The following is a 26,655-nucleotide window of genomic DNA, read 5'->3' as shown; positions in this document are numbered from 1 at the left end:
AATGTTTTTTTTGGCTATTGCTAAAAATATACCCCAGCGACTTAAGACTGGTTTTGTGGTCCAGGGTCACATACGTCGTATATGTTTCACCCTAAACTAAAGCTGTGTTAATTTATGCACTTATTGCACATAACAACATGTTTCTTTCATTTGATTGCAAGCCTTTCATTGCAAATGTGTGATTTAGTGTTTTATTTACATTATTTGAAACATAGATATTCCTAATTATTAGGAAATTATTAATAGCACTTGATTTGAAATTAGACAGGGATTTATGTTTCAGTAAGCTGCAAAAAAAGCAGTCAAAAACTCTTTAATACCAAGCTCAGATGTTCTGCCTAAGATTTCCTTTTGCATTTTATTGATGAAATAAAAAAGGAAATCTCATTTAAACAACATAATGACAAAATGGGGTAAACTATTACTTTAAAAAAAATTAAATAAAAACTCGATTCATAAGACTTCCATGTCGTATTTGTCACCCTAAATTAAAGCTATATTAATTTATGAATTTATTGCTCATAACAACAGATTTCTCTTATTTGATTCGATGCATTTCATTGCCAATGTGTGCTTCAGTGCTTTATTTACATTATTTGAAACATAGATGTTCCTAATTATTAGGAAATTACTCCAGCACTTGATTTGGAAGTAAATGGAGATTTCATTTATACTTCAGTAAGCTGCAAAAAAAGGATTAAATGATGACAATTGTTTTTGATAAGCTATTACTTGAAATAAATAAATGATTTAGAAAGATGATAAAAATTATATTTTTGATTTATTGCAAATGTGTGCATCAATGGTTTTTTTTACATTATTAGGATATTCTTAATTTATTAGGAAATTAGCAATAAATCACTTGATCTGCACTTGATCTGAACATCCAACCCATTTCTTTTGTAGCTCTCCGATGGATTCGGTTCTTTTCTATGCCATCACCACCCTGCACAATCTGCTTCTGCATCAGGAGGGAGCCAAGATGGCAGTGCGTCTGGCTGACGGTCTGCAGAGGATGGTTCCCCTGCTGAAGAAAAGCAACCACAAGTTTCTAGCCATCACCACAGACTGCCTACAGCTGCTTTCCTATGGCAACCAGGAGAGCAAGGTGCTTGTTATTATATTTTCAAATTACAAATAAATGTATTAGTTGTTGATTTCCTGTTTCTTGTGTTCTTGTTCTTTGTTCAAATGTGTAGAGTTTTCATTGAAATGTGATGGTGTGTCGTGTTAACATCAGTGTGATTGTCTCTCAGCTCATTATCCTGGCTAACGGTGGCCCTGAGGGTCTAGTGAACATCATGAGGACCTACAACTATGAGAAGCTGCTCTGGACCACTAGCCGTGTGCTCAAAGTGCTCTCAGTCTGTCCTAGTAACAAACCCGCTATTGTAGATGCCGGTAAGTCAAATTGGAAAACTGAACTCTTCTTCTAAATATAGTAATTAGTGTGTTTAATTAGTTGTGCTTGCTAAGGCTTCCATCACACGTACTTTTAATTATACTAATCCACTATAGACATCAGTGAGAGCTGAAATTTTGTGGCTTTCAATCAAACTTATGTTTTTTGCAGGGTGGGCAACAAAAAAGGCTAAATAATTAATTGTATATATATTGTATTTTCCATTTTAATTTTAATTTTTGATGTGTTTGTCATTTTTTATAACACGGTTTACTTTTTTTTATTTCAGTTTTGATTTTGTAATTTCGGTACTCCAAGGTAAACTAAATTAAAATGAGAAATATTCCTTTGGCAATATAAAGTTTTAAGTATTTTATTAATTACATGTTTTTTTTAAATAAATATTTAAATATATACATTAAATACATTTAAAATATTTGTTTTTTAATATTTTTTTTTGTTGAAATTTATTTTATTTACTTTTTTATGGTTTTAGTTAACTATAATAACACTGCTAATCACAAGTGTATCTAACAATTTCTCTCTCTCAGGTGGAATGCAAGCTATTGGTAAGCATCTGAGCGGCTCTAGTCAGCGTCTGACGCAAAACTGCCTGTGGACCTTGAGAAACTTGTCAGATGCTGCAACCAAACAGGTCAGTTTATACACATCTAACACCATCTGTCTTTCACGCAGACACTTTTTCTTCTTCTTCTTTATTTGTTTTTACTTTATTTTGTGTTGTTATTGTTTGTTTGTTTTGTATTGATGGTTGTATTGTTTTTTTGTGTACTGTTCTTGGTTTTTGAGCAATAAAAAAAAAAAACAGGAAATTCTTTGCATGTATAATATGTCAGGCCAACACATGCTCGCTCTCTCGCCCCCTGCAGGACGGAATGGAAAATCTGCTCCAAGTGCTGGACGGCCTGCTGTCCTCTGATGACATCAACATGCTCACCTGCGCCACAGGCATCCTGTCCAACCTCACCTGCAACAACACACGCAACAAAACACAGGTGACCCAGAGCAACGGCGTGGAGGCTCTGATTCACACCATCCTGAGGGCCGCTTCAAAACAAGACGTGATCGAGCCAGCCGTCTGCGCCCTGCGTCACCTGACCAGCCGGCACCCGGAGGCCGAGATCGCACAGAATGCCGTTCGAATGCATTACGGCATCCCGGCTATCGTCAAATTGCTCAATCAGCCCTACTACTGGCCAGTCGTAAAGGTAAGTGAAAAAAAAAACAGACAAAACAGACAAAACTGACAAATTAGTGCCTTATGGTGCTTTTCCACTGCATGGTACGGCACGGTACGGCTCAGTACGGTTCACTTTTTGGGGGTTTTCCACTGGGTACAGTACCTGGTACTTTTTTTAGTACCACCTCGGTTGAGGTTCCAAGTGAACCGTACTGTTACCAAAACGTGACGTGTAAACTCTGCTGATCACTGATTGGCCGGAGAGAATCGTCACTACCTGTGTCACTGAACTTGCGACACAAACACAAAAGAACCGCTAGATTTAAATCAGCACAGCCAGCGAAGGATCGAACGCAACTGTTTTGAACAAGCGCACCTTTTTTTAACAACCAAAAAGTTTTTGGAAGTACAGACGTTCCTCTCGTTGATAGCAGAGGAGCGGATCCAGCAAAAGCTTGATGGGGCGACGCGGAATGAAAACGTTTTTTTAGGAGTCGTGGTAGTAGAGGTGGCGCAACTATAACGACATGTGAATAATCCCGCCCACACTAAAGCGATACTAAACTGCAGTGGAAACGCAAACCATGCCGAGCCGAGTCGTACCATGCAGTGGAAAAGCGCCATTAGTGAGCAATCGGTTGGTTTGTAAACTACCCAAGAAAAAACGTATCCTTTTTAACAACCTTTTATTCATTTGTAAAACTTTTTAGAAAAAAAAAATAGTATTTTATCATAAAAATTAAGATAATAATTTTTTTTATTTGATTTTTACATTTATTTTTATTTTGCTATACAATGGTTTTGGACTTTATACTGACACCTATTGGTGTGGGTGAAGCATTACGCAAAGTAAAAAACAGTTTAACTGTTTTGGAGACCTACGTGAAGGGTCCATATGTAGAGTAAAACCGCTTTTAATAATCCACAGAGTGCAAAAACATGTAATTTTCTAGGTTTATTCATTTTGTAACAGGGCCACTGCTTAAATTTGCAAGGCCCAGGATGATAGATATATCATAGGCGGTCTCTGTCTCAGTTAGTAGTTCTCCTGTTGTGCAGTATAACCATTGCTGACCCCGAGTTTGTCTTCATCACAGGCTGTGGTTGGTCTGATCCGTAACCTGGCGCTGTGTCCAGCCAATCAGGCTCCTTTGAGAGATGCCGAAGCCATTCCCAAACTGGTCACTTTGCTTACGAAAGCTCATCAAGATGCACAGAAACACGGTTCATCTGCTCAACAAACATACCAGGTATGAATTCCTCACCTGTCAAAAACATGTAGAACAAAAACCATAGTACAATTCCTGAACGAATGACCCTTCTTTTTGGTGAATCAAAATGTATTACTCTAACGAGTCAGTTGTTTTTAGTGAATCAATAACCTGTAGTGCAACCAGTGTAGTGCAGTTCCAGAACGAATGACTCTAATGATTCGGTTCTTTTTTTAGTGAATCAACAACATATGACAACAGTGTAGTCCAAAGGACTCTTTGAGTTGGTTCTTTGTAGTGCAGCTTTCACCAACCTCTGAATGAGGTTTGAATCGGTATATATTTATATATACTTTCAATCAGTATATATACTGACTAGTTGTTCATATGATTATATGTAGTTCAAGATACACTTTTTGTTATGTTTCTTAAATAATAATACTATTATTCCTTAAAAGTGCTAAACAAATCATTAATAGAATTGTGAAGTAACTAAAACCATTGAGAGGAATCAAAACAAGAATTGTTCGATTCTCTACAATTCCCAATCTTACACACAGAATACAACGTACAGACTGCTATTTTGTCACTGAATTAATGAAATGTCCTTTTCTCTCTCTCTCTCTCTCTCTCTCTCTCAGGATGGAGTGAGAATGGAGGAGATTGTGGAGGGCTGCACTGGTGCTCTGCAAATCATGGCCAGAGATCCTGTTAACAAAGTCACCATCGCCAGCATGGACACCATTCCTCTGTTTGTTCAGGTAACTCTTACATCTTTCCACTGTGTTGTGGGCGTTTTTATGCATATGTATGGGAGCGGGATTGTACAGTCTTTGCCCTCCATCTGACACGGTCAGTGTATAATAGACATCTGTTTTCTGTCGCTGCAGCTGTTGTATTCTCCACTGGATAACGTCAAGCGTGTGGCAGCTGGAGTTCTGTGTGAACTGGCTCTCGACAAACAGTCGGCTGAGATCATTGATTCGGAAGGAGCCAGTGCTCCTCTCATGGAGCTCCTCCACTCCAGCAACGAAGGGATCGGTGAGTGAGAGAGAAGCATCCAAATATGCCAAAAAGATTTGATTGAATACATCAGCATCACCATATGAATACTGTACTCGCATAGCCAGATATTTCTTGGCGTAGACACTGGACAAGCATAACACTGTCTAGTGTGCATGTGTTCCATCAAATGTATAAAAAAGCTACACATTCACGTCAACACTGTGATGTATAATTTGGACTTAAGCACGTAACAAGGGTGCTTTCTTTCTTCCAGCCACCTATGCTGCTGCTGTTCTCTTCAGAATTTCTGAGGACAAAAACCCAGACTATAAGAAACGAGTGTCGGTGGAGCTCACGCACTCGCTCTTCAAACATGACCCTGCTGCTTGGGAGATGGTGAGTTTGCCCTCTGGTGGTGTGGAGGTTATTTACTGTGTTATTTGAACACATTGCACATGAAATTGCATTCGCAACCCATTTTATCTCCATAATGTGACATATTTGACAAGAAAAACTAATTCAGACATTTTATTATATCTGATCCTAAAAAAATCGTCTTTTTTTTTTCTAAAGATATTTTTATAAGGAAACGGGGGATATTTCTATGGAAGCCCGTATCCTCCACTGAATAAAAAAAATTAAAAAGGTAATTGCGACTTTTTATCTCACAATTGTGAGATATAAACTTGTGAGAAATGAAGTCAGAATTGCGAGATATAAACCATACCAGTTTTTTTTCTTAGAATTGCATGATACAAACTCACAGTGATAATCGTAATTAATAATCGCAATTACAATTTCAAGGGAATAATCGACAATTATGATTTTTGTCATAATCGTGCAGCCCTACGATATATTTTTGCTTGTTTTTGTTTTTTAATTGTTGTTGGTTCAATATACTATTATTGTAAACACACATATATATATATATATATATATATATATATATATATATATATATATGTGTGTGTAGGTGTGAAAATGGATCTTTACTGTCCCTAATTAGGCTTCTTATTTAGAATTTTAGGCTCATTTGATTTGGTTTAGGCTCAGTATGTTAGGTGTCTATTACACATTAAAATGTCATGTTTGATTTCTATGTTGACTGTAAAGCTGACTTTAAAGTTGGCAGTGCATTGACATAAATCCCAACAAATGAGATAAATATGTACATAGAGCGCAAGGTTTCTTGACGATTTCCTTGTTGCATTTTAGGCACACAACCCCATGATGGAACCTGGCCTTCCAGAGGATGGTTAGTATATCGTCTCTCTCTCTCTCACCATGATTTGGCAGCTAATTATTTCCATGACTGGCAGTTATGTCTCTAACGACTATATGGTAATAACATTACGCAGATAGCTAACTTTTTGCAGTGTTGTCTCGTACAGAGCTCGATGGATACGGCCCCGTGGCATATCAAGGATACAGCGATGGCATGCATATGGACAGTATGCCACTAGATCAAGAAATGCCAGAGGATTTTGTGCCAGGCATGGGTTACAACTCCATAGCCAGAGCCTACCATGATTACTAACAGGTTAGTACTGCTCGAATACACTAGCTGTCATTCAAATACTCAAATAGGATTGGCCGTGTGTGCTAAAGTCTGCATTAAACGGAGTGTTGTGTATTTATTTTACAGCCCGATGATGCCACTGAAAGAGGGTTATGAAAAATACAAGAGACAGACACTCCTGGCAGAGTTTTTTTTCCATCGCTGGATGCCTGTGGTCCATTTCTCAGCAAACACACACTGACACTGCTATAATATATGCAATTCTCACTGTGCTGGGAGAGGCAGAATCGAGCACAACTTTAACCTGCCTTTATAAAAGGATGACAGCATGATGCAATTTACACGTCTTTTTGTAGAAAATGTTATATTTTAGTGTTTCTTATGGGTGCATTAATACATTGTTGGTAAGAGGACTGGTTAACTATGCCAAAGAGATTTTATTATAATATTTTATAATGATAATCACATTGCTTTTTATAGTTGTAAGATTTTAGAAAATGCGATCAATGATTTAGACTTGTGATCTCACAATAACTGACCCGAGGTCAGCTTTATAGCTTCGTTCACAGTGGTTTTAGACAGCTGATCAGCTTTTGTGAGTGGAAATGTCTGGCATGTTGATTTCCTACAGCGCTTAGAACTCAATACAGTGCATCTCCATGTTTCCTCCTTTGCTGAGACTGTCGAATACTGGAGTTTTTACATGTTAACCTTTTCCCACTTGTTTTTTTCACTCCAAATATTTGTTTTGCTAAAATTGTCTTAATGTATAGACAAGGAAATACTGATTTTGTTTGTTTTGCATTGCAATGTGTATGGAGATCTTTTTATTTGCGTGATAAATGCTGTGCTGATTGCAAAGGGACTAATGTTTAACCAAACAATTAAACCTCGAGTTATAAAAACTAGCTTCACATTTGTTCGAATACTAACTCCTCTTAGGAGGCAAGCAGAACAAAGGGATTCTTTGTAGCGTTTTTACTTCACACTTTATCCAAAAAAATGAAATAAAATCATGTTAACTAATGCTTTGTGACTAGCCTCATTTTGACAAGTACTAGGGTGTTGAAATGGTTGAAGTGTTTAAAGGTCTTCGGAGTCATTTTTCTTCATTTGGTTTAATAAAAACAAAAAATACAATAAAGAAATAGTTCACCTAAAAATGAAAATTGTTCCTTTGTTGGAACTGATTTGGAAAAAAATGTAGCATTACATCACTTTCTCACCAATGGATCCACTGCAGTGAATGGGTGCCGTCAGAATGAGAGCAGATAATGCGAAGAACACCACAATCCACACAATTCCAAGTTCATCAGTAAAAAGTGATAAAGTCGAAAAGAGAAACATACACTGATCAAGTGTTGTTTACAAGTGAAACTTTTTCACTGGAGGAAGCGTTATTATGGACTTGTGTATCAACCAGAAGTGATGGTTTAAAGTTAATACACCTTGATGGATTTGTTCATTACAAACACACAGCCGTTTACTTCTCAAGACATTAATTGATGGACTGGAGTGGTGTGGATTATTGTGATGTTTTTATCAGCGCTCATTCTGACGGCACCCATTCACTGGCGAGCAAGTGATGTAAGGCTAAATTTCTCCAAATATTTTCCTAAGAAGAAACCAACCCATCTACATTTAAGATGGCCTTTATTTTTGGCTTGTGGTTTATGTAAAGCCAAATTGTTGGTCAATATACAAGTGAAACTTTTAGCAGTAACAAGCAGATTTAATACACCTACTTTAATACAATAGGGAAGTGGAAAACTTTGGCTGGCTTGTTTTAAATTGTGCCATATTTTAAAAATATGTTTGATTTTTAGAGATATTTTAACGAGTAACTCAGAAGCAAACTTACATTCTGTACATTCTGCTTTATTAAAAGTGTACATCCCCCAAAACCATTAAAAGGTGATGTACAAAATAAAATAGAAGGCAAAGTCTTCTGTTTTGAAACAAAGAAGAATTTATGCCTATTTAAGAATACATTTATAAAAAATAAAAATAAAAAAGACAACCTTACACTTAAAAAGGCAGGCCAAATGTTTGACAAACATAATGGAGAAATCAACCCTTTTGGATCAAATCATCACTCTTTGAAATAGCACATCTCATTTTAAACAAGACTTTCACATTAAAGCATTATAAAATATTGACAAATGAGAAAAAGATTAAAATTAGTATAAAACAATAAAATAAAAAAAAGGACCTGAAATCTGATGTAATTTATGGCAGACCAGCTGCTAATATGCTACCAAGGAGAGTTCGATCCTTCAAAGCATTCTCTATGTCTCGCTCTTCAATCTTCAGGGAGATCTAGGAAAGAGAAAACAATAGACATTTTGACCTCCCATTAAAGCTGTTATGAATTAAGATACTGATTCAATAACGATCTTAAGGCTCGAGTATACTACATTTTCTGTTATACTATTGAGAATTCATAACTGCTCGTACTTTAGTCAGTCGAGCCTCCTTGGCCTTTTTGAGTGTGAAGATTGCTCTGCTCTCCAGCAGACTGCAGAGAGACAAACACTCGGTCTGTCCGACGCCTCCCACCTGCCTCTGCTTACACAGCTTACTGTACACTTCACACAGCTGCAGAAACACAAACAGGGTCATCAGCCCCAGAATGACTTCTCACTTCATGAACACGCAAGTTACAGGGTTTAGAAGCAAGTTTAATGTTAAAAACATGAGACGATCAAATGTTGCCTCACCTTGCCCAACTGGACCTCTTTGCTCTTGCCATTACGGATGATAAGAAGCAGACAGCAGACCAGAAGCTTCTGCTGCAAAGGAAAGCTCTCGCCGTCCCCGCTGCTGGATGCCATACGGTCGCCATACACCTCTGATAAAACCCGCGCCACCTGAGGAACACTCACCCGCCACACTGCAACAAGAAAGTAGACATCCCTCATTTCTTTCTTTCTAAATAATGTTTCATTGGTAAATGTGACACTGTCCAGACCAGCAGAGACCCTGATGATAATAATATTAAATGACATATATACACCCATGTAGCTTTTTTTACTCTCTCAAATACAATTTTGACCCAGTACAACTTATTTTCTAGAAAATATGGTACAGTAATTCCTACCTTTAGGGCTGGCTGCAGGTTCAGATGCCATTTTAGACCTGTCAGTCGCTTCCACAATCTCCACGGCCCTCCTGATGCATAGCCACACAAATGTGTGAGAACCTCACAAAGCTACAAATCACACTTGTTCTAGCAGTTGAAACTGGTTCTCTTACCTGCATATGTCGAGCGCTTTGCGGGCATCTCCTGACACAGCTGAAACCTTTCTGGCACAGAACTGAACTGCCGCTGCGTCCAAAACACCTTCCCCTGTCACCTAACACGCCAGTCTATTATTACCTCCGAATGAGAGAAGTACGAATATCAGGAAACATGGAAGTAGGCATACTTGTGTGAGCCGGTCTTGAACGATTGCATTAAGCTCCTCACGACTGTAGGGAGGAAAGTTGAGCAGCTTGGGTCGGCAGTGTGGTTTGGCCTGCAGTCTAGGCAGAATACGGTCCGTCAGGTCCAATGCATTAGCAATACCTAAGGGGTTAAAGTTCACAGGTAAGTCCAAAACGACCCTCTTTATATAGAAGAGTGTTCACAGAAACTGAGTCCACAAATTTGGGGAGATAAATGCACGACTACTTTACCAATGAGACAAACGCGAGAGTTGGGCAGGTAAGGCCACTCAAAGATCGTGTAGAGAACCTCCTGAGACTTGCTGTCCAACTGGTCCATCTCATCAAGAACCAACAGGCTGTTGCACACAAAAACACCATAGTAAGAGCTTATCAAATAAACAAAACATGTTTGACTCCGAATACAAAATCTGACCTCACTCACAGTACATATGTACAAATGGTTCATGCAAATTAGCACGAGCCGACTTACACAGTTGGCCCAGACCTGGTCAGAAGTTTCTCCAGCCGAGCCTCGCTGTTGCCCTTTGGAGCCCCCAGTTTCTCTCCCAGCAATGGAAAGATGGCATGTGAGCTACGCAGATTCATACAGTTGATGACCACAGTCTGAACACCTTTCAACAGAGCCTGGAAACGAGAGAAGACAGATGACCATAAGCACAGTTGTTTATGCATTATCTCATTTTAAGTTCATGTTACAATTTTGCATGCCAGATTTTTAAAAGTAAAGGCTGATGTACACTACCATTCAAAAGTTTATGGTCAGAAATAAACTTTTTTTTTTTTTTTACATTTTCTGAAAGAAGTCTCTTATGGTCACCAAAAGCTGCATTTATTTGATCGTAAATACAGTAAAATATTAATTTTGGAAATTATTATAATTAAAATAACCTTTTTATTTCTTGTGATGCAAAGCTAGATTTTCAGCATCATTACTCCAGTCTTCAGTGTCACATGATCCTTCAGAAATCATTCTAATATGCTGATTTGCTGTTCCAAGAAACTTATATTATCAATGCTGAAAACAGCTGTGATGCTTAAAAATGTTGTGGAATGCTTTGAAGTAAATTAGAAACTTCACAAGAACAGCATTTTAAGAAAATAGATATTTTGTTACATTCTAAACATCAATTTAATGGATCCTCAATTTTAAACAGTAGCGCATTTTAAAGTAGTGCGGTTTGATTTTAGATGTTCAGACCCCATATTTCCTCTTAAGCTCACCTTTTGTTCCTGGAGGATGCAGTTCAGACAGGCGGTCTTGCCTGTGCCAGGAGCACCAGAAATATAGAGGCTGGAGGGTTTTTCCACCACCACGTGGTTCTCCAGGAAGGAGACGATGGCAGCTCTCTCTGCCTCACGAGAGAGAAGACGTTCAGGTACTGCAGTGTGAAGAGCCTGCTTTACACTCTGATAACCCAATTCTGCAGAAGAAAAAAAAAAGACCACAACAGATACAGATTGCTTATTAAATGTCAGCAACTGATCAATGCGTGACACCGGTTTTAATACATCTACGTAAATGAGCTAACAGACAACGAACAAAACATACTTTTCACAGGAAAGAGTCGAGTAACAGGGAGCTTTCCCTCTGTACGGGGGATCGGGTTTGAGCAGGGGGTCTCTTGCAGCCGCTTTGGCGATGGACGTGAAATGGGAGAGAGGGGAATTTTGGGTGAGGACGGGGTGGGACGTGGAGGTGAGGAGAAGACCGGCGTGTTCTCATTGAAGGACAGTTTACGAGGGGAGCCCAGAGGAGCGCAGCGCTGCTTAGGAGGAGAGCCAAGCATAGAGGCCGGGAGGTTACAGCCATTCTCGTCACCTGAAGAACAAACACGGGAAGACCAAGAGCATCGTCAATAAAAGACTTAAACCATGCCACACTACTATAAGCCCAGCAGCCGTGATGTTTTTTAAAGGTGATGATTTACACACCTGTACGTTTGCGGGGGCTCAAGGGCAGCCTCTCAGACAAACAGGTGTTTTTCAACACAGAGTTCCTGGGAGACAGACAGACGCCGGGCGGATCTCCCACATTTGACTTTCTAGGGGACAGAGGGGTGGTCTGGACGTCCACTGCATTCTCAGAGGAGCTTTTAGGTCGAGAACCCAATCTGGAAGACTTTCTTCGGGGGAACTGAACGGTGGGCTGATTCTGTGAGCGAGTGCTGGGCATTTTTAGTTTAAAACCAGGAAGCAGATCTGAAATGAAAAGCACAGTGACGACTTAGTTTACAGCAAATCAATGACTTTCAAAGCACAATAGTTTGCCATATATTCTGTGTCAGATCTACTTATGTGATTAAATTACATCTGTAGCATCAAAACTGTAGCTTGAGGAGCAAACTGAGATAACCCATCAAGAATTTAGCAAGTAAGTGTAGTTTTTCCTATAGACTCCGAGGTGCGAGTCTTTAACAAAGCCATACTAGCCTAAAACCTGTTGGGGGTTGGTTGTTGTATAATATCATCAAGTCTTACAACAAAGACAATCATTTGTGGCCATTTTGTGCAGAATCCCACAGATCAAAGATCACAAGTTATGTAACTTAGTCCTTTCCATTTTGGCCGTCTGAACCTACAGGCACTTAGTGATTGCTTATTTTATTCATGTTTTCTGTCCGTTTTATTTCACGACCGCGCTTCAAAAATAAGTCCATTATCAAAATAAATAGTTTTATTTGTTGCAGAAACACTTGTGTATGTCTAACCAATACTGTAAATTAAAAGTGAGCAGCTCCTGCTGTGGGTCATTTGGCGCCAAGTTCATAACAACAACACTTAATAAAACTAATCTTATTTAAAAACACTACACAACAATCTTTTAAAAACGATAGAATTAATATAATGAATGTCTTACCTCATTAAAGCTGAATGTGTGTTGATAATCGTTGTAATTATCACAAGTTGTAGATCTCTCTGCGTCCACTCACTTCCTCGCCGTCAAACTAGCGCCAAACGTGTGCTGCTGCGCATGCGCAGTCCTACAAAATCTTTAAAATAAATGAAATAATAGTGTTTTTACTCTGCAGTTAAATAGAAATAGTGTTATATTTTGAAATTTGATTGTTTAAAAAAATCATGCATAATATCTTATATTTACATCTCCTTCGAGTATTTGAGTTTAAATTTATTCATTGTCTGTGAATTTATTTTATGTTGGATAATAACAGTTTCTGTATTTGTTAATGGGAGATTTGTGGACGTGATTCAGATTTTCTGGTGAAAAATTACATTCCGTTTCTTTTAAGAATATGGCCCTGTATAATTATGTAATCAGCTGTGCCTTTTTGACTATGATTGTTTGATTTGGCTGTTATTAAATTATTCAACTAAGCTATCAAAATACATTTACAGGATATCTCGTTTCATATTGTATGTCAAGGGTGTTCAAAAATGATTACATTATCACAAGTTGTAGATCTCTCTGCGTCCACTCACTTCCTCGCCGTCAAACTAGCGCCAAACGTGTGCTGCTGCGCATGCGCAGTCCTACAAAATCTTTAAAATAAATGAAATAATAGTGTTTTTACTCTGCAGTTAAATAGAAATAGTGTTATATTTTGAAATTTGATTGTTTAAAAAAATCATGCATAATATCTTATATTTACATCTCCTTCGAGTATTTGAGTTTAAATTTATTCATTGTCTGTGAATTTATTTTATGTTGGATAATAACAGTTTCTGTATTTGTTAATGGGAGATTTGTGGACGTGATTCAGATTTTCTGGTGAAAAATTACATTCCGTTTCTTTTAAGAATATGGCCCTGTATAATTATGTAATCAGCTGTGCCTTTTTGACTATGATTCTGTTTGATTTGGCTGTTATTAAATTATTCAACTAAGCTATCAAAAATACATTCACAGTATATCTCGTTTCATATTGTATGTCAAGGGTGTTCAAAAATGATTACAAATGGTGACAAGAAGGTCCCTTTTCATGATTTAGATATTTTTATCCATTTGTTTTCTAATGTTGTTTGTCTGTTGTGACATTTAAAGAAATCTGAAGTCAAATTTCTTCCAAGATTAATCTATATAGACAATAACCCTGAGTTGTTTTGTGTGTGTGTGTGTGTGTGTGTGTGTGCATCATCAGTATGACAGTGTTATACCTCAGTCTAACTAGTTAATCATGGCAAGGAGTGACTAAATATTTTGTGTTAATGTAAAAGACTAATTATAAAGCAATGTGTATTAACAAAGATCAACACATTTATATTATACCATTATCATAAAGCAGTACATTAATTCCCACTCCCACCTTTTATTTCAGAATTATGTTGACATATTTTAACACATTCAGAAACAGATCAAATGGCATTTACAAGTCAGACTGATTGGTCACCAAATCCCAATTAATAGCTTCTATATTAATGACCAGAAGTGCCTGAACATTATTAACATACCTGGTCACTTTATAACATATAATACAATGTCACAGAATTAAAACACGCCCATTAGAAAACATGTAGTGTTTTGCACAAAATCTACTAAAATGTATTTCCTGAAATTCAGTTTAGGTTTAAAACACGAATGATGAAAAGCAATGTGTAAACGTCCCAGAAACATTGATACCCAGCAGGAGAATCTGTATATGGTTTCAAAAAAACACAGCTGTCCAACAAGACCAAGTCTTCGATGGCACTTAGTGTATATTTGGTCAGTAAAAACGTAGTTTAAATTCAGTATGGAACTGATTTATTTTTTTTTATTTTTTATCAGCTCTATGTTGGCTATCATAGTTTTTGACTCTGTAGTGTGACGAGGAAAACAACTGTGAAATGAACAAGAAACAAGGCTGTTTCGTGGCCTTTGTAGTGTAAGCAAAGACTTTCAGAATTTAACTCATTCCTGACTGATTTGGAAAGAAAAAAATCATAAAAATACATACAATTACATGATTGTCCAGAGAAATACAGACTTTGTGTCTGATATGCATAGTCATCGCTAATCCACAAGTGCTGCACATTTTCTCATTGAATAAAAAACTTTGGTTGCTGTAAGAAACAGATGGAATGTACACATCTAGCTTCATGTGAACTGGAGTTGTCTGCTCTCGCATTGCTGTGCCGCTGTCATCTGACACGATATTAAAAGGTGCATTTCTAGGCAGCACAGGAATATTGCACAGTATTTTCAGGTATAGAGGTACAGCATTCTGGAGTGGTTTGGATCAGCGATCATGTAGGTTTTTATAGTGTTGCCCTAAGGAAGATGTCACGTTATTCGATGTATTTGTAGGTGCAATTAATGTTTGTGTGGCAAACACAAGTAAATATATACTGCATATGCGTACATATTTATGTGTTTGTGTCATCTCTTCTTGGTCCTTCTCTTCCCTGAACAGTGTTCACTTCCCTCCAACAGGAGGCAGTGGAGGAGCACCTCTCACTAAAGCCGGAGAGATAAAGAGGACATGAGGAAATGTGTTTATCTCTATGGAGAAATGATAGGTCAAAGTTCAAAGTAAGGTCTTTACCCTTGTTGCTTTGGCTGGGGTAGATCTTCGGGAAGGGTCTGTATTCTTCAGGTGGGGGAAGGTCCTCTATAGGGTGGAAGTCGTACTTGGACTCAAAATCATCTGAGAAGAGACATCAAACATTTTATAAATAGAAAACATTATCTATTCTATGCACTACCTAGTGGACAAGTAGCTTTGCATATGATAATGTTTAACTGCCACGTCAAGATGAGCGCATTCATTTAATTTAGCATGTGGCGGTTGGAAGAATTTTTGCTAGTTCATCATATGAATCAATTTGAAATTGAATTGGAAAAATAATTATAATCCATCTACTCCAGTCTTTTGCAGATTAAAGTTTCATTAAAAATTCAAAGCAATACATTCAATATTCACAGTGTACAAAAAAAAAAAAAGTCTCTAACTCTACATTTATTTGTAAAAAAACAAAAACAATGCTGTAATTATAATTTAAAATAACTGTTCTTTATATAAATAAATGATCAAATGTAATAATATATTATAAATGATAATCTATTATTATTTATAATGATAAATGATAATTTATTATTATTCAAACAGAAAACAGTTGTGATGCTTAATATTTTGTGTAAACTGTGATAAACAGCTGTTTAAAAGTTTGGGGCAAGTAAAGAATTAATTACTTGTATTCAATTCACCAAAAGTGACAGTAAAGACATTTTATGTTACAAAAAATGCTGTTCTTTGAAATTAACAAGATAAAGCAGCAAAAACTGTTTGGTGAAAATTACAATTCTTCTGATGGAAAAATAATCCAATCCAAAAGCTGATATTTCTTTAGCTACATCTCCATCCCACAGATTCCCAGGATTTCCCCAGCTGAACCCTTCTGACAAAACATTTTCTGGGTTTTTAAGTTAATATTTCAGTAATTTACCAACACATTTGAATGTTCAGGGGTTTCTGATATTTGCTTTATTGTCACATGGTATGCGGGTAAACAAATAAAATACGTTTATTTTGATGGTTTTAAAATTATTTATTTACAGTAGAGGCCTGTATGATTTGGTCCAAAAAATATATTGTAATTATTTTGTCATATATTGCAATTTCAATTTCCTAACGCACATTCTAAGCAACATTCAGAGATGGCGTTTGTGTTTGGAGTGTGAACCCAGCCGCACGAGACACTGAAAACCCTGGATCATGAGCTGCTCACGTGTAAATGAACTCAGAAACACGCAGTGCAACAGACTAAAATACAGCCTTTTGTGACTTCATAATCATATTAAACTATATCATCATTTCAATTTTGCAGCTCTATTTATTTTAATCTGACATTTTTATCATTTTAGTAATGCATGAACCCTCTGCAGTTCCCTCACAAATCCCCAAGAGTTTGAGAAACCTGTATGAAATACATAAAGAAATCTGTTTTTTTTTGTAAATTAATGATCACTAACAGGTCACGAGTAAAATTATGATCTTATTTTTCAGAACTACTTATCTCCACGTTCTGAGAAGGCTTTGTTGACGGGTGTAATGAGGAAATAAGTGGGCCGCATTTGAATTATTACTGAGAGCTCATTTGACTCCAGGGTTATTTTCATGTGCTGATGCACAGTAGACTACAGATCCACTTCGGAAATCAAAGTTCTGATCTATGGGAACTTCCCACAAACAAACAAATGAGCAACTAAAAGAATGAACTGAACTGATGGAACTCACCAAGAAAGGACCTGGGGGCAGATGACGCATGTCCATTGCGCAGAGGTGGAGGAGGAGGAGGTGCATGTCCTGAATGCTGACGTCCAGCAGAGGACAGAGGAGGGGGCTTCCCTCGACTAGGGGGTTCAGAAGACGTTTGTGGCCCGCTGCGATAAGGAGGCGGAGGGGGTGGTGTTTCTCGAACCCCGTTACGAATTGCAGGAGGAGGAACCTGAGGAGCTGAATGAACACTTCATTTTAAATGAGATCTACATTTACTTGAAAACCCTTGATTTCAAGGAACAGTTCATGAAAAAATGTTCATCATTTAGTTCTTTTTCCATTTGAAACCTATTTGTTAAGTAATTCAGTTTTGGTAATTGGGTAATTTAATTCTATATACTGTTCAGGGAGTCATGTTGTCAGGCGATAAATTAAACCGGTCATAGTAAAGTTTGGCCACAAACCGCTTCTTGATAATTCAGTGCAACAAATTTTAAGTATTGGTACTGTAGCATCATTTTTGGTCATGATGAGGTTGAAGATTATCTATGTTGTGTGCGGGAAACAGATGCTGAAAGTCAAAACATGTCAAAAAAGCACTATATATGTATGTATGTATATATACGTATATGTATGTATGTATGTATATATATATATATATATATATATATATATACACACACACACATATGTGTATGCATGTAAAATATATTGTTTCTCTTTAAACATCTTTAACTCAATAAAGTTAATAGTTTTCGATTTATTTATTGTTTGAATTTTGATTATGCCACTGGCAGTGCTTCAAAAAATGTTTTCATTCTTTCCCTTTTTCCGTCTCACGCTTGAGGTATTCGGCCAATCACAACGCACTGGATAGCTGGCCAATCAGAGCACACCTCGCTTTTTCAGACCGATAAGCTTTGTAAAAATCGACGCGTTTCAGAAAGGCGGGGCATAGAGGAGAAACAATAATGTACAGTATGTGGAAAATAATGTTTTTTTAAAGCTTTTTTCGGAAAGACATTTCGTCAACCGAACAATCGGTACAATATACTGAACGCACTTTACTTCTAGCCTCACAGCCTTGTTTCATTCCTGTCAGAAACTGACTAAGGTCTATAGTGAGAGAGTTCTCAGTTTGTGTTTTACCTGTGCTGCGCACCACTGGATCTCGTGATGGCGGCGGGGGTCGTCTGTTCTGCTGGGCAGGGGGTGGAGGAGGAGCCTGGCTACGGACGTTAGCATTGCCATGGCTTCTCTTGTTCAGCGAGTTTCGCCTCTGTGGCAACTCGGGGGCCGGGTCACCATTTGCAGCATTAGTCGGCTGACGATAAGGAGGAGGAGGTGGAGGTGCGTTTGAGGAAGGGGAGGAGGATGAAGAGGAGCGAGATGAAAGAGGGGGATGTCTAGGATGCCCATCCCGAGCAGAAGATGGCGGCGGTGGAGGCCCCTTGCTTGCAGGCGGTGGTGGAAGGGGTTTCTCACGACTGTGTGCCCCAGAAACCTGTTGGGCTGAGGAGGTCCCGCGGTTGCCACCGCGATTGAATGGCGGGGGTGGAGGCGGAGCGGAGTTGGTGGGTTTTGAGGAGCTGCTGGCAGCAGACGGTTTGGAGATGTCTGGCACGGAGGGACGTTGATTTCGTGACTGTTCTGGAGGTGAGGAGCGGCCTCCATTACCACGACTGGATCCGTCCGGTTCCAAATGACTCGTGCCACGAGGGACCGCAGGGCGAGAGCCAGGTGGCCGCAGCGCTGACCGTCCTACAGAGCTGTCTGTGTGGACACATCAAACAGTTTGAGATAATAATTAGGGCTGCACGATATTGGGAGAAAAGTGACATTGCAATATTTTTTCCTGCAATATATACAGCAACATGAAAAAAATACATTTTGGTCATTTGACTTCATAATTGGAAAGAATTAATCATTCTAGAGTTAATATGGTGATTTTGTGAGGTAGTGCATCTTCATAGAAAATAAAAATTAGGGCTTACACCGAAACGAAAATTCTGAATGCACGTGGCCAAAAACTGAAACTGAAAATGCTTTTTAATAAATATATATTATTTTAGAAAATAATTTAGTAAGACTTTTTAATTTGACTTAATGTTACTGAATTAAAAAATACAAGCCAATAAAATAACTAGGGATGCACCGATCTGATACTTAGTATCGGTATCGGCTCTGATACTGGAATTTTCTGTCGAATCGGGTATCGGTCAGACGAGACCGATCCAAATCCGATATTGTGCATATACTATTCTGTGTTATCGTTAAAAGGTTAGTTCACCCAAAAATGAAAATTAGCCCATGTTTTAATCACCCTCAAGGCATCCTAGATGTTTATGACTTTCTTCTTTCAGACGAATCCAATTGGAGTTATATTAAAAATTGTCCAACCTCTTCCAAGCTTTATAATGGCATGGGCGGGTGTTTATGTTCAACAGTCCAAAAGTAGTCAAATAAAGCGCATCCACCCATATTAAAATGTGCCTCACATGGCTCTAGGGGGTGAATAAAGGCCTCTCTGCGCTGTGACTCCGTTTTGCTTCAAGCGCATCATTCTGCGCACAGGATGCGCATATGCGCTTTGTGTCTCTCTGTATAGAGCCTTTCATATTATAATACTTTTGCGCAATGAAACATTATTAATAGCATTTCTTGTTCTGTCCTATTGATCATATGTTGCTGCCTCCATCACTGTGCTATACATTTAAAAGAAATGTATTTTAATTTTATAGTATATATTTATATATAAATATATTTACTTGTTTTTCATGAATGTATTTTACAACAATTCAAATAATTTACCAGATTTAGTCCTACACTTATTCAATTTTATTTGTTCCTCACTAAATAACGTTCACTAAATGTTTAGATTTTATCAAAGTATTGTGCACTCATGATTTTTCCAGAATAACTTCTGCTGCTGAATTATTCATTAACCTAGTTTATAATAGTATTTTTGTCATATTTCACTAAATGTTTAGATTTTATAAAATTGTGCACTCATATTTCTAGAATAAATTTGCTGTTAAATTATCCACTAACCTAGTTTATAATAGTATTTTTTTGTCATAGATTATGATTATATATTTTTTCATTTGTTATTTTTCTTTAAAATGAAATTGTCTATATTTAGTAGATTGTATTTAACACACAAAATGTGTTAAATACAGCACCATAGCCCCCCCTCCCATAGGGGAGGCAGTCATGGCCTAATGGTTAGAGTCGGACGTGAACCCAAAGGTCGCGGGTTCGAGTCTCAGGTCCGGCAGGAATTGTCAGTGGGGGGAGTGAATAACCAGCACTCTCTTCCACCTTATGCAATATGGCTGCCCACTGCTCCAGGTGTGTGTTCACATTGTGTGTGTGCACTTGGATGGGTTAATTGCAGAGCACAAATTCCGAGTATGGGTCACTATACTCGTCCACAAGTTACTTCAATTTTTTTTCAAAAGAGTGATGATCAGGTCAACACACAGAAGTATAGAAATTCTACATTGATTAAAAAAAACTGGGCTGGTATCGGATCGGTATCGGCCAATACTCAGAACTTTTGGGATTGGATTGGATCGGTTCTGAAAAAATGGTATCGGTGCATCCCTAAAAATAAAACACTTTTATTTAAAGTAAAACAATCTAATTAGACCGAAAAGATGTTAATATTTAACTGAATTTTTTTTTTTTTTAATTATACAACATGTATTTGACTCATATTTTCTGCCATTTTTCTCTTTCGGCTAAAATTCCAATTTTTGGCAGCCAAAATTTCAGTGCATCCCTTATAAAAAAATATTTTTAAAAAAGTTGAAAAGGTCATTTTTATTGTGCAACCTTAATAAAAATCACCATTGCACTGCACACTGTGAAAGAGAAACATACCTCCAACTGGTCGTAGCTTAGGCACTCCTCCACTGAACAATCCTCCCATGGCCATTGGCCCAGAACCACCTCCAAATCCTCCTCCACTGCCACCTCCACCACTGCCACCTCGACCTCCAGTCTCTGCCAAAAAAAAAACATTGCATGGTTAGGTGGGTCACGTCAAACAATTCATTGTATTTTCAGCGGTAGTGCACAACAGATGACGTACTTTCGAGGATAGGTGCACTTCTGTCATTGACCCCACTGGTCGTCTTCAGTTTAGTGCCTTTGCAGATGTCTGACAGCAGAGCTCCTCTTCCTTTAGCGTCATCTCGACTTCGTTTTGGAGGTGTGGTGTTTGCCTGAAAGTCAACACATTTGTATGTTAAAAAACCTGATCTATTCATTTATTTAAAAATACATTAAAAATGCATTTCATTGACTTGAATTTCGCTTTAAGACAAAATTTGTTCTGAATTTCTGAAATTAACATTCCTTTTGATATTTTCTGTGGGGCATAAAGACTGAAAATTATATGAAAAACTTTTTTCAAAAGTTTTTTGAACAAATTATTTTTTTTTTTTGTCAAAGTCAGTCTCTTAAGTTATAAGATTATTATAATTTTTTTTATAACAAGTAGTGTCACTCTCCAAACTCCAAAATCTAATGATATTTTATTCACTTTTTTTTTTTTTGTAAAATATATCAAATATCATATGAATGATATTTTAGGAAATAAACTAAAAAATTATATTTCTAAATTAATAATTGACTTTTTTGGTCGAAAAACTACTTTGAAAAATAATTTGATAAAAATGTGTAAATATTTGAAAACAAAGTTCTTAAAGCTATATGAGACCTACTTGAATACAATTTTTTTTTAAGATCTTGGCACGTGTGCTTTAATCTAGAATGTTTAAATAATTTCCTTTTTTAATTTTGTCATTGACAAAAAAAAAACATAAAGGGAGTTGAACTAAGAACTAAGGAAGCAACAGGGAGGATAAATTGCTGCAGTGAGGTGAAACACATTCTACCCGCTCTTTGCTTTACACTGACCTGGCTAAAGCTGGGGGGTGGTGGAGGTCCAGGTGGAGGGGGAGGAGGAGGAATAGGCATCTTGGCAAATACGGAAGACGTCGACAGTCACCTCAATCTTCAGCGCTTGGTCTGAGGTTCCCACAAAAACTCTGCAAGGTGGAAGAATTACAGCCTAAAACAATCCTTTAAAAACAATGACTCATCATAGTGACATATTAGTGATTAACGTCATCAATGTGGCGTCAGTACCTCCCAAACTACCTGACTCTTCCAGGAACTACACAACAGCAGACAGCAAGCTCCACATAGTAATGTTTCAGAAATACTCAAACAAAAAAAACCCTATTCCTCTTTCTTTTTTTCCACTGACAGGTTAAACTTCCTTGCTTCCAAAACGCTTCCCTACCAGTTCAGGCAAAAGTGCTCGCTCACATGTCCACAGACGAAGTGTAGTGATACAAAACTTCAGCAGCATTAACTGGAATGTCACTAAGCAGGATCTGCCGCTGCACAACGACTAATGGATTTGAGAGAGCGTTAAAATGGGTGAAGCACGGCAAAACGTGTATAAAACCAGTATGCTTGTGACCTGAATGGCTCATCTTCATTACATTCAAGCTATTATATGCTGTAATCGAAACGCCTGTTGCTGCTCTATTTAATCATGGCTTTGTGTATGAACATATCTAATAAATAAAACTGCAAAGGCACCACACAAACCTCTAAAACAAATATAGCATATGATTTGTTTCCCGAAATCTATTTGTGATCGTGAGCACATGGACACTACAATAAAGAAATAAACCCACCTCTGACACAGAAACTCATCAACCCACTTTTAAACCTAGTGACCTTTAGAGGCAAACAAATCTATGGCCCGTTTCCGCCACTGAATAAAAAATAAAAAAGGTCATTGTGACTTTTTATCTCACAATTCTGACTTTTTTTCCTCATAATTCCGTGATACAAACTCGCAATTGCGAGTTAAAAAGTCATAATTGCGTGATATAAACTCGCAACTGCGAGACATAAAGTTGCAATTCGGAGAAATAAAGTCAGAACTGCGAGATATAAACACAATTCTGACTTTTTTTCTCAGAATTGCGAGTTTAGGCTATATCTCGCAATTCTGACTTTATAACTCGCAATTGTGAGTTTATAATATCATGCAATTCTAAGAAAAAAAGTCAGAATTGCAAGTTTTTATCTCACAATTATGACTTTATGACTCGCAATTGTGAGTTTATAATATCATGCAATTCTAAGAAAAAAAGTCAGAATTGCAAGTTTTTATCTCACAATTATGACTTTATGACTCGCAATTGTGAGTTTATAATATCATGCAATTCTAAGAAAAAAAGTCAGAATTGTGAGTTTATATCTCGCAATTCTGACTTTATATCTCGCAATTCTGTGAAAAAAGTCAGAATTGTGAGATAAAAAGTCACAATAACCTTTTTTTTATTTTTTATTCAGTGGCGGAAATGGGATTCCATACAAATCTCAATGGAAACACAATGGAAAAAAAGACATTTCTGTCATAATTTACTCCCCCTCCAGTTGTTCCTGGAGGTCTTTGTGAGCTTCTTATACTGAACATAAAAGAAGATATTTTGAAGAATGTTGGTAACTGAACAGTTGATGGTCTGCATTGATTTCCACTGTGGTGAAAACAACATTATTCAAAATATCTTCTGTGCTGTTCAGCCAAAGAAAGAAATCCATAAAGATTTTGAACAACTTGACAGTGAGAAAATTATGACTTTTAACAGTATTGAATGCACTACAAACCTGGCATTCCTCACATTGCCGCATAACAGGCAAACAACTATCTCTGCTTTAATCAGCCTTACCAAATCTGACTAGGGCCTTGTTTATTACACCCAACTGTTGCAAGAATCTGTTTGTGGTACGCATTAAAGCACATGTGAAAAATGTAAGGAAGTAGGAGTTTAGTCTTTAAAGATTCTGCACTTAAACTGACAGCCGGCTACAACTGATCTGGAACCCAAGATTCACATCAAGACCACAAAAACAATGCCTGGTGTCAAAAATTATTAATTGGGAAAATGTACTTTTGCCACTGACAAGTCTAGGAAAAAAAGTAGTTGATGTATTTTACACAGTTATCAACAGGAAAGTTCAGACTTGATGTCTTATGTACATTTTTGCTTGGCAGTTGTAAATGTCTTATGACCAGAAGTGTTTATAAAGCCTAGTATCATATTTGAAACTTGAATTTCTAAACCGTCTACATTACCCACATGATCAAAACTTTGCTGAAAATGCTGTTGCACACAATCTTCTACATGCCTTCTGTTGTCTGATTGATAGTTTATACTTTTTTAGCAAGTAAAAGGCCTTTTAGTATAGGCTAATTCTAAAAACATCCAATCAAGTAAACATAAGATCCAAAATCAGGTTAAAATATAAGTATCAAATACAATACATCAGGCTTTTGGGAAAAGTTTATTTGTACATCTCTAAATCATTATTATATAACGTTGTATTACATGTTTTGTCCCCCATAATTAAAACTACAAAGTTTTGATCATAAAACAAAACATTTAAATATCATCTTAACAAGACATATTATTAGAAGATATGGAGTGACAACTAATATTTATAAGCATTTTATGTAAGTAGTCTACTGTAATAAATAAATATCATCATAATATAAATATCAGTAACTGCACCAAATATTTGCTCAGTGTGAGTCTCTAAATAAAATTGCTCTATTTTCCTCATCAATTGTACACTTCATATTCTCCAATGTCATACTATATGTATCATATCTGATGCATCAAGCTTTTATGGTCATACAAGTTTGATTTACCAGATATGATACTAAACATACTGTAAAACACATATGCAAACTTTTTTTATATTTTGTCTAAAGCTTCAATAAACTGCTACACTTAAAGCAATCATTGTAAGACCTCACAAGGTATCCTTTAGTTTGGCCCTCTAAAAGATTTTGTCTCTAAAAGCATAATACAGACCACATTTGGAGCATACGATTAATGGTAAGTATCATAAACCGCTGCCATATCAGACCAATGTGTACATAGAATTAAATCTCGTTTCGCTGACAGTAATTTTACAGCAAAACGAAGGAAATTAATAATGGAAGAAGCCAAACCAGTTTGTTAAAATAACGTGTTGTCTATGTGTTGCTTAACATGATCATGCCTAACTGAGTCAACAAATACTTGAGCAGTACACACAGACTAAGTGACCATACCTGTCATGCCATACAAGACCCTGAAGAGTCGTGAAATGTAATTCAGGTTCAAGCACGTACAGGTATGGATTAGGTAAACCCAAAACTTTTGAAATAACGATGTTGTGAACAACGCAAATGATGGTGATTCGTAACCGAATTGTTCTTTTGAGTCGGATCTTTGTAGTGAATCGGTTCACAAAACCGGTCTAAACGACTCGCTAATTAATAAAAACAACCCCAGTGAAACAGTATATGTGCACAAAGTCACTTGTGTATTCATTAAAAGCGTAATAAGAACGGTAAGTTAAATAACAAATAGGTCAACTTGATAATTCCGGCTGTTAAGACGTTAGCAAAGCTTACCTGTCGGTCGACGTGAGATCCTGTCCCAAACAACATTAATGTTGAGCAGTAACCAGCTGCTCTTTCGCCGATGACCCGCTGTCTGACTGACCACCGAAAACTGGTAACTAGTCGTAAGAAAGCTTACATTGGTCCGCTGTCATAATGGCTGATTATTGCCAACTCTGTAAACTTATTCCCAACAGTTCACAGCGTGAAACGAAAGCACGAAAGGCAACGATTCACAAAACCGGATGTCTTGTTGCTATTAACATTGCTGCCCAGTGTTTGAGGGCGGTACTCTTCCAGCGGTGGACCACTGGGTTTTAGCGAACCCAGTTCTACGAAATCCCGGAAATAACCGAGTCGGTACAAAACGGAGGCACGAGGCCGAAAAAATCCGATTGCACCCGGAAAGCAAGACCTGCAACGGCTAACCTTTTAGCGTCACGCTGCAGTGGTAATCAAATTGTAGCATCTGCCAAAACTCAACGGTAGTTTATTGTCACTAACCTCGTTGTTTTATTTATTTATTTCACGACACTGGTGACTGCAGGAACTTTATGGTAGCCTATTTCTAATAACTGTTTCTAATAATTTGTCAAATTAACCATAAAGTCAAACTAATCATATTTTCAACAAGTAATTTTGAACAACAAAAGGTCTATAAGTCGATTTGCTTTTGAAACGTGAATTTTAAAACGGTTTCGCTCATTTAGACCCAAGCCTATAGGCTACATACTTGAGTTTCAGAGTTTTAACGCTTTTTGACCAGTTAATTTCCATGACTTTAGCCTACAAGTATTTTTAACATCACTTATATAAGTTAGAATTATCCATTGGTATCTCAGGTAAATGATGTACAGTGAAGTAGAGAGAAAACAGGACTAACATGACCCTGGGGTTCCAACACATATGCCCACAATCACAACACCTGATGAAGCTCCACCCTCCAGGCCACACCTCCAAAAACAGACAAGTCAGCAGCACACAAGAATCTGTACAGTGCCAAATGTGTTCAGTCTGCAACTAGATGACAGACACAAGACCAATCACAATTTAGAATGCAAATAAGTCCATGGGAAATGTTTAATCATACATTTCTTTGCTCTAATTTGCTATATTTTAAGTGTGAAAATTTTCATGTCAAATAATAGCCTAATTTTATGGTCAATTTTCATGGGCTAGAATGTTTATAAAGAATACCAACACTGCTTCATATCCTTTTGAATACCAA

At 37.3% G+C, this 26,655-nt stretch overlaps 3 protein-coding genes across 4 annotated transcripts in view; 1 reads left to right on the top strand and 2 right to left on the bottom strand.

The window, feature by feature from the left end:
* jupa (junction plakoglobin a) overlaps positions 1 to 7,365 on the top strand; it is a 29,039-nt gene extending 21,674 nt beyond the window's left edge. The window contains exons 6-16 of the mRNA XM_016476445.1: positions 907 to 1,108; positions 1,257 to 1,401; positions 1,954 to 2,057; positions 2,293 to 2,631; positions 3,701 to 3,853; positions 4,456 to 4,575; positions 4,705 to 4,855; positions 5,094 to 5,215; positions 6,035 to 6,074; positions 6,211 to 6,359; positions 6,465 to 7,365. Coding sequence (XP_016331931.1) covers positions 907 to 1,108; positions 1,257 to 1,401; positions 1,954 to 2,057; positions 2,293 to 2,631; positions 3,701 to 3,853; positions 4,456 to 4,575; positions 4,705 to 4,855; positions 5,094 to 5,215; positions 6,035 to 6,074; positions 6,211 to 6,356 — 1,522 coding nt within the window. The 3' untranslated portion in view covers positions 6,357 to 6,359; positions 6,465 to 7,365. The remainder of the gene's footprint in view (positions 1 to 906; positions 1,109 to 1,256; positions 1,402 to 1,953; positions 2,058 to 2,292; positions 2,632 to 3,700; positions 3,854 to 4,455; positions 4,576 to 4,704; positions 4,856 to 5,093; positions 5,216 to 6,034; positions 6,075 to 6,210; positions 6,360 to 6,464) is intronic.
* Positions 7,366 to 7,943: 578 nt separating this feature from the next.
* On the bottom strand, positions 7,944 to 12,765 carry LOC107680478 (cell division control protein 6 homolog). Its single transcript, XM_016476362.1, has 12 exons — positions 12,646 to 12,765; positions 11,721 to 11,987; positions 11,338 to 11,607; positions 11,010 to 11,209; positions 10,258 to 10,412; positions 10,017 to 10,123; positions 9,767 to 9,906; positions 9,594 to 9,694; positions 9,439 to 9,509; positions 9,059 to 9,231; positions 8,796 to 8,936; positions 7,944 to 8,657 (listed from the first exon to the last, which is right to left on the bottom strand). Exons 2-12 carry the CDS (start codon positions 11,959 to 11,961, stop codon positions 8,568 to 8,570), a joined length of 1,689 nt encoding a protein of 562 aa, XP_016331848.1. The 5' UTR covers positions 11,962 to 11,987; positions 12,646 to 12,765; the 3' UTR covers positions 7,944 to 8,567.
* Positions 12,766 to 14,007: 1,242 nt separating this feature from the next.
* Positions 14,008 to 25,776, bottom strand: LOC107680504 (WAS/WASL-interacting protein family member 2-like). Of its 2 annotated transcripts, none has more exons than XM_016476398.1 (8): positions 25,440 to 25,776; positions 21,869 to 21,999; positions 21,039 to 21,171; positions 20,828 to 20,950; positions 18,092 to 18,715; positions 16,961 to 17,179; positions 15,269 to 15,370; positions 14,008 to 15,180 (listed from the first exon to the last, which is right to left on the bottom strand). In XM_016476398.1, exons 2-8 carry the CDS (start codon positions 21,926 to 21,928, stop codon positions 15,140 to 15,142), a joined length of 1,302 nt encoding a protein of 433 aa, XP_016331884.1. In that variant the 5' UTR covers positions 21,929 to 21,999; positions 25,440 to 25,776; the 3' UTR covers positions 14,008 to 15,139. The 2 variants fall into 2 exon arrangements, with proteins under 2 accessions (XP_016331884.1, XP_016331883.1); XM_016476397.1 differs by having other exon boundaries at positions 14,009 to 15,186.
* Positions 25,777 to 26,655: the final 879 nt, after the last annotated feature.

The sequence above is a fragment of the Sinocyclocheilus anshuiensis genome, unplaced genomic scaffold (genome assembly GCF_001515605.1).
Source record: "Sinocyclocheilus anshuiensis isolate Anshui unplaced genomic scaffold, SAMN03320099.WGS_v1.1 scaffold308, whole genome shotgun sequence".
Lineage (NCBI taxonomy): Eukaryota > Metazoa > Chordata > Actinopteri > Cypriniformes > Cyprinidae > Sinocyclocheilus > Sinocyclocheilus anshuiensis.
The sequence above is the reverse complement of the archived record's forward strand: the minus strand, read 5'-3'. Positions and strand labels throughout refer to the sequence as shown.

What these genes read in the sequence shown, in the direction of transcription:
- LOC107680478 (XM_016476362.1), bottom strand. Translation starts at nt 11,961, where the DNA reads ATGCCCAGCACTCGCTCACAGAATCAGCCCACCGTTCAGTTCCCCCGA. An exon ending in GAGCCCCCGCAAACGTACAG is followed by an intron (nt 11,608 to 11,720) that starts GTGTGTAAATCA and finishes TTTGTTCTTCAG; the next exon opens with GTGACGAGAATGGCTGTAAC. An exon ending in CTCTCGCGTTTGTCTCATTG is followed by an intron (nt 9,907 to 10,016) that starts GTAAAGTAGTCG and finishes TTAACCCCTTAG; the next exon opens with GTATTGCTAATGCATTGGAC.
- LOC107680504 (XM_016476397.1), bottom strand. Translation starts at nt 21,928, where the DNA reads ATGCCTATTCCTCCTCCTCCCCCTCCACCTGGACCTCCACCACCCCCC. An exon ending in CACCCCCCAGCTTTAGCCAG is followed by an intron (nt 21,172 to 21,868) that starts GTCAGTGTAAAG and finishes GTTGACTTTCAG; the next exon opens with GCAAACACCACACCTCCAAA. An exon ending in TCCAGTGGTGCGCAGCACAG is followed by an intron (nt 17,180 to 18,091) that starts GTAAAACACAAA and finishes GTGTTCATTCAG; the next exon opens with CTCCTCAGGTTCCTCCTCCT.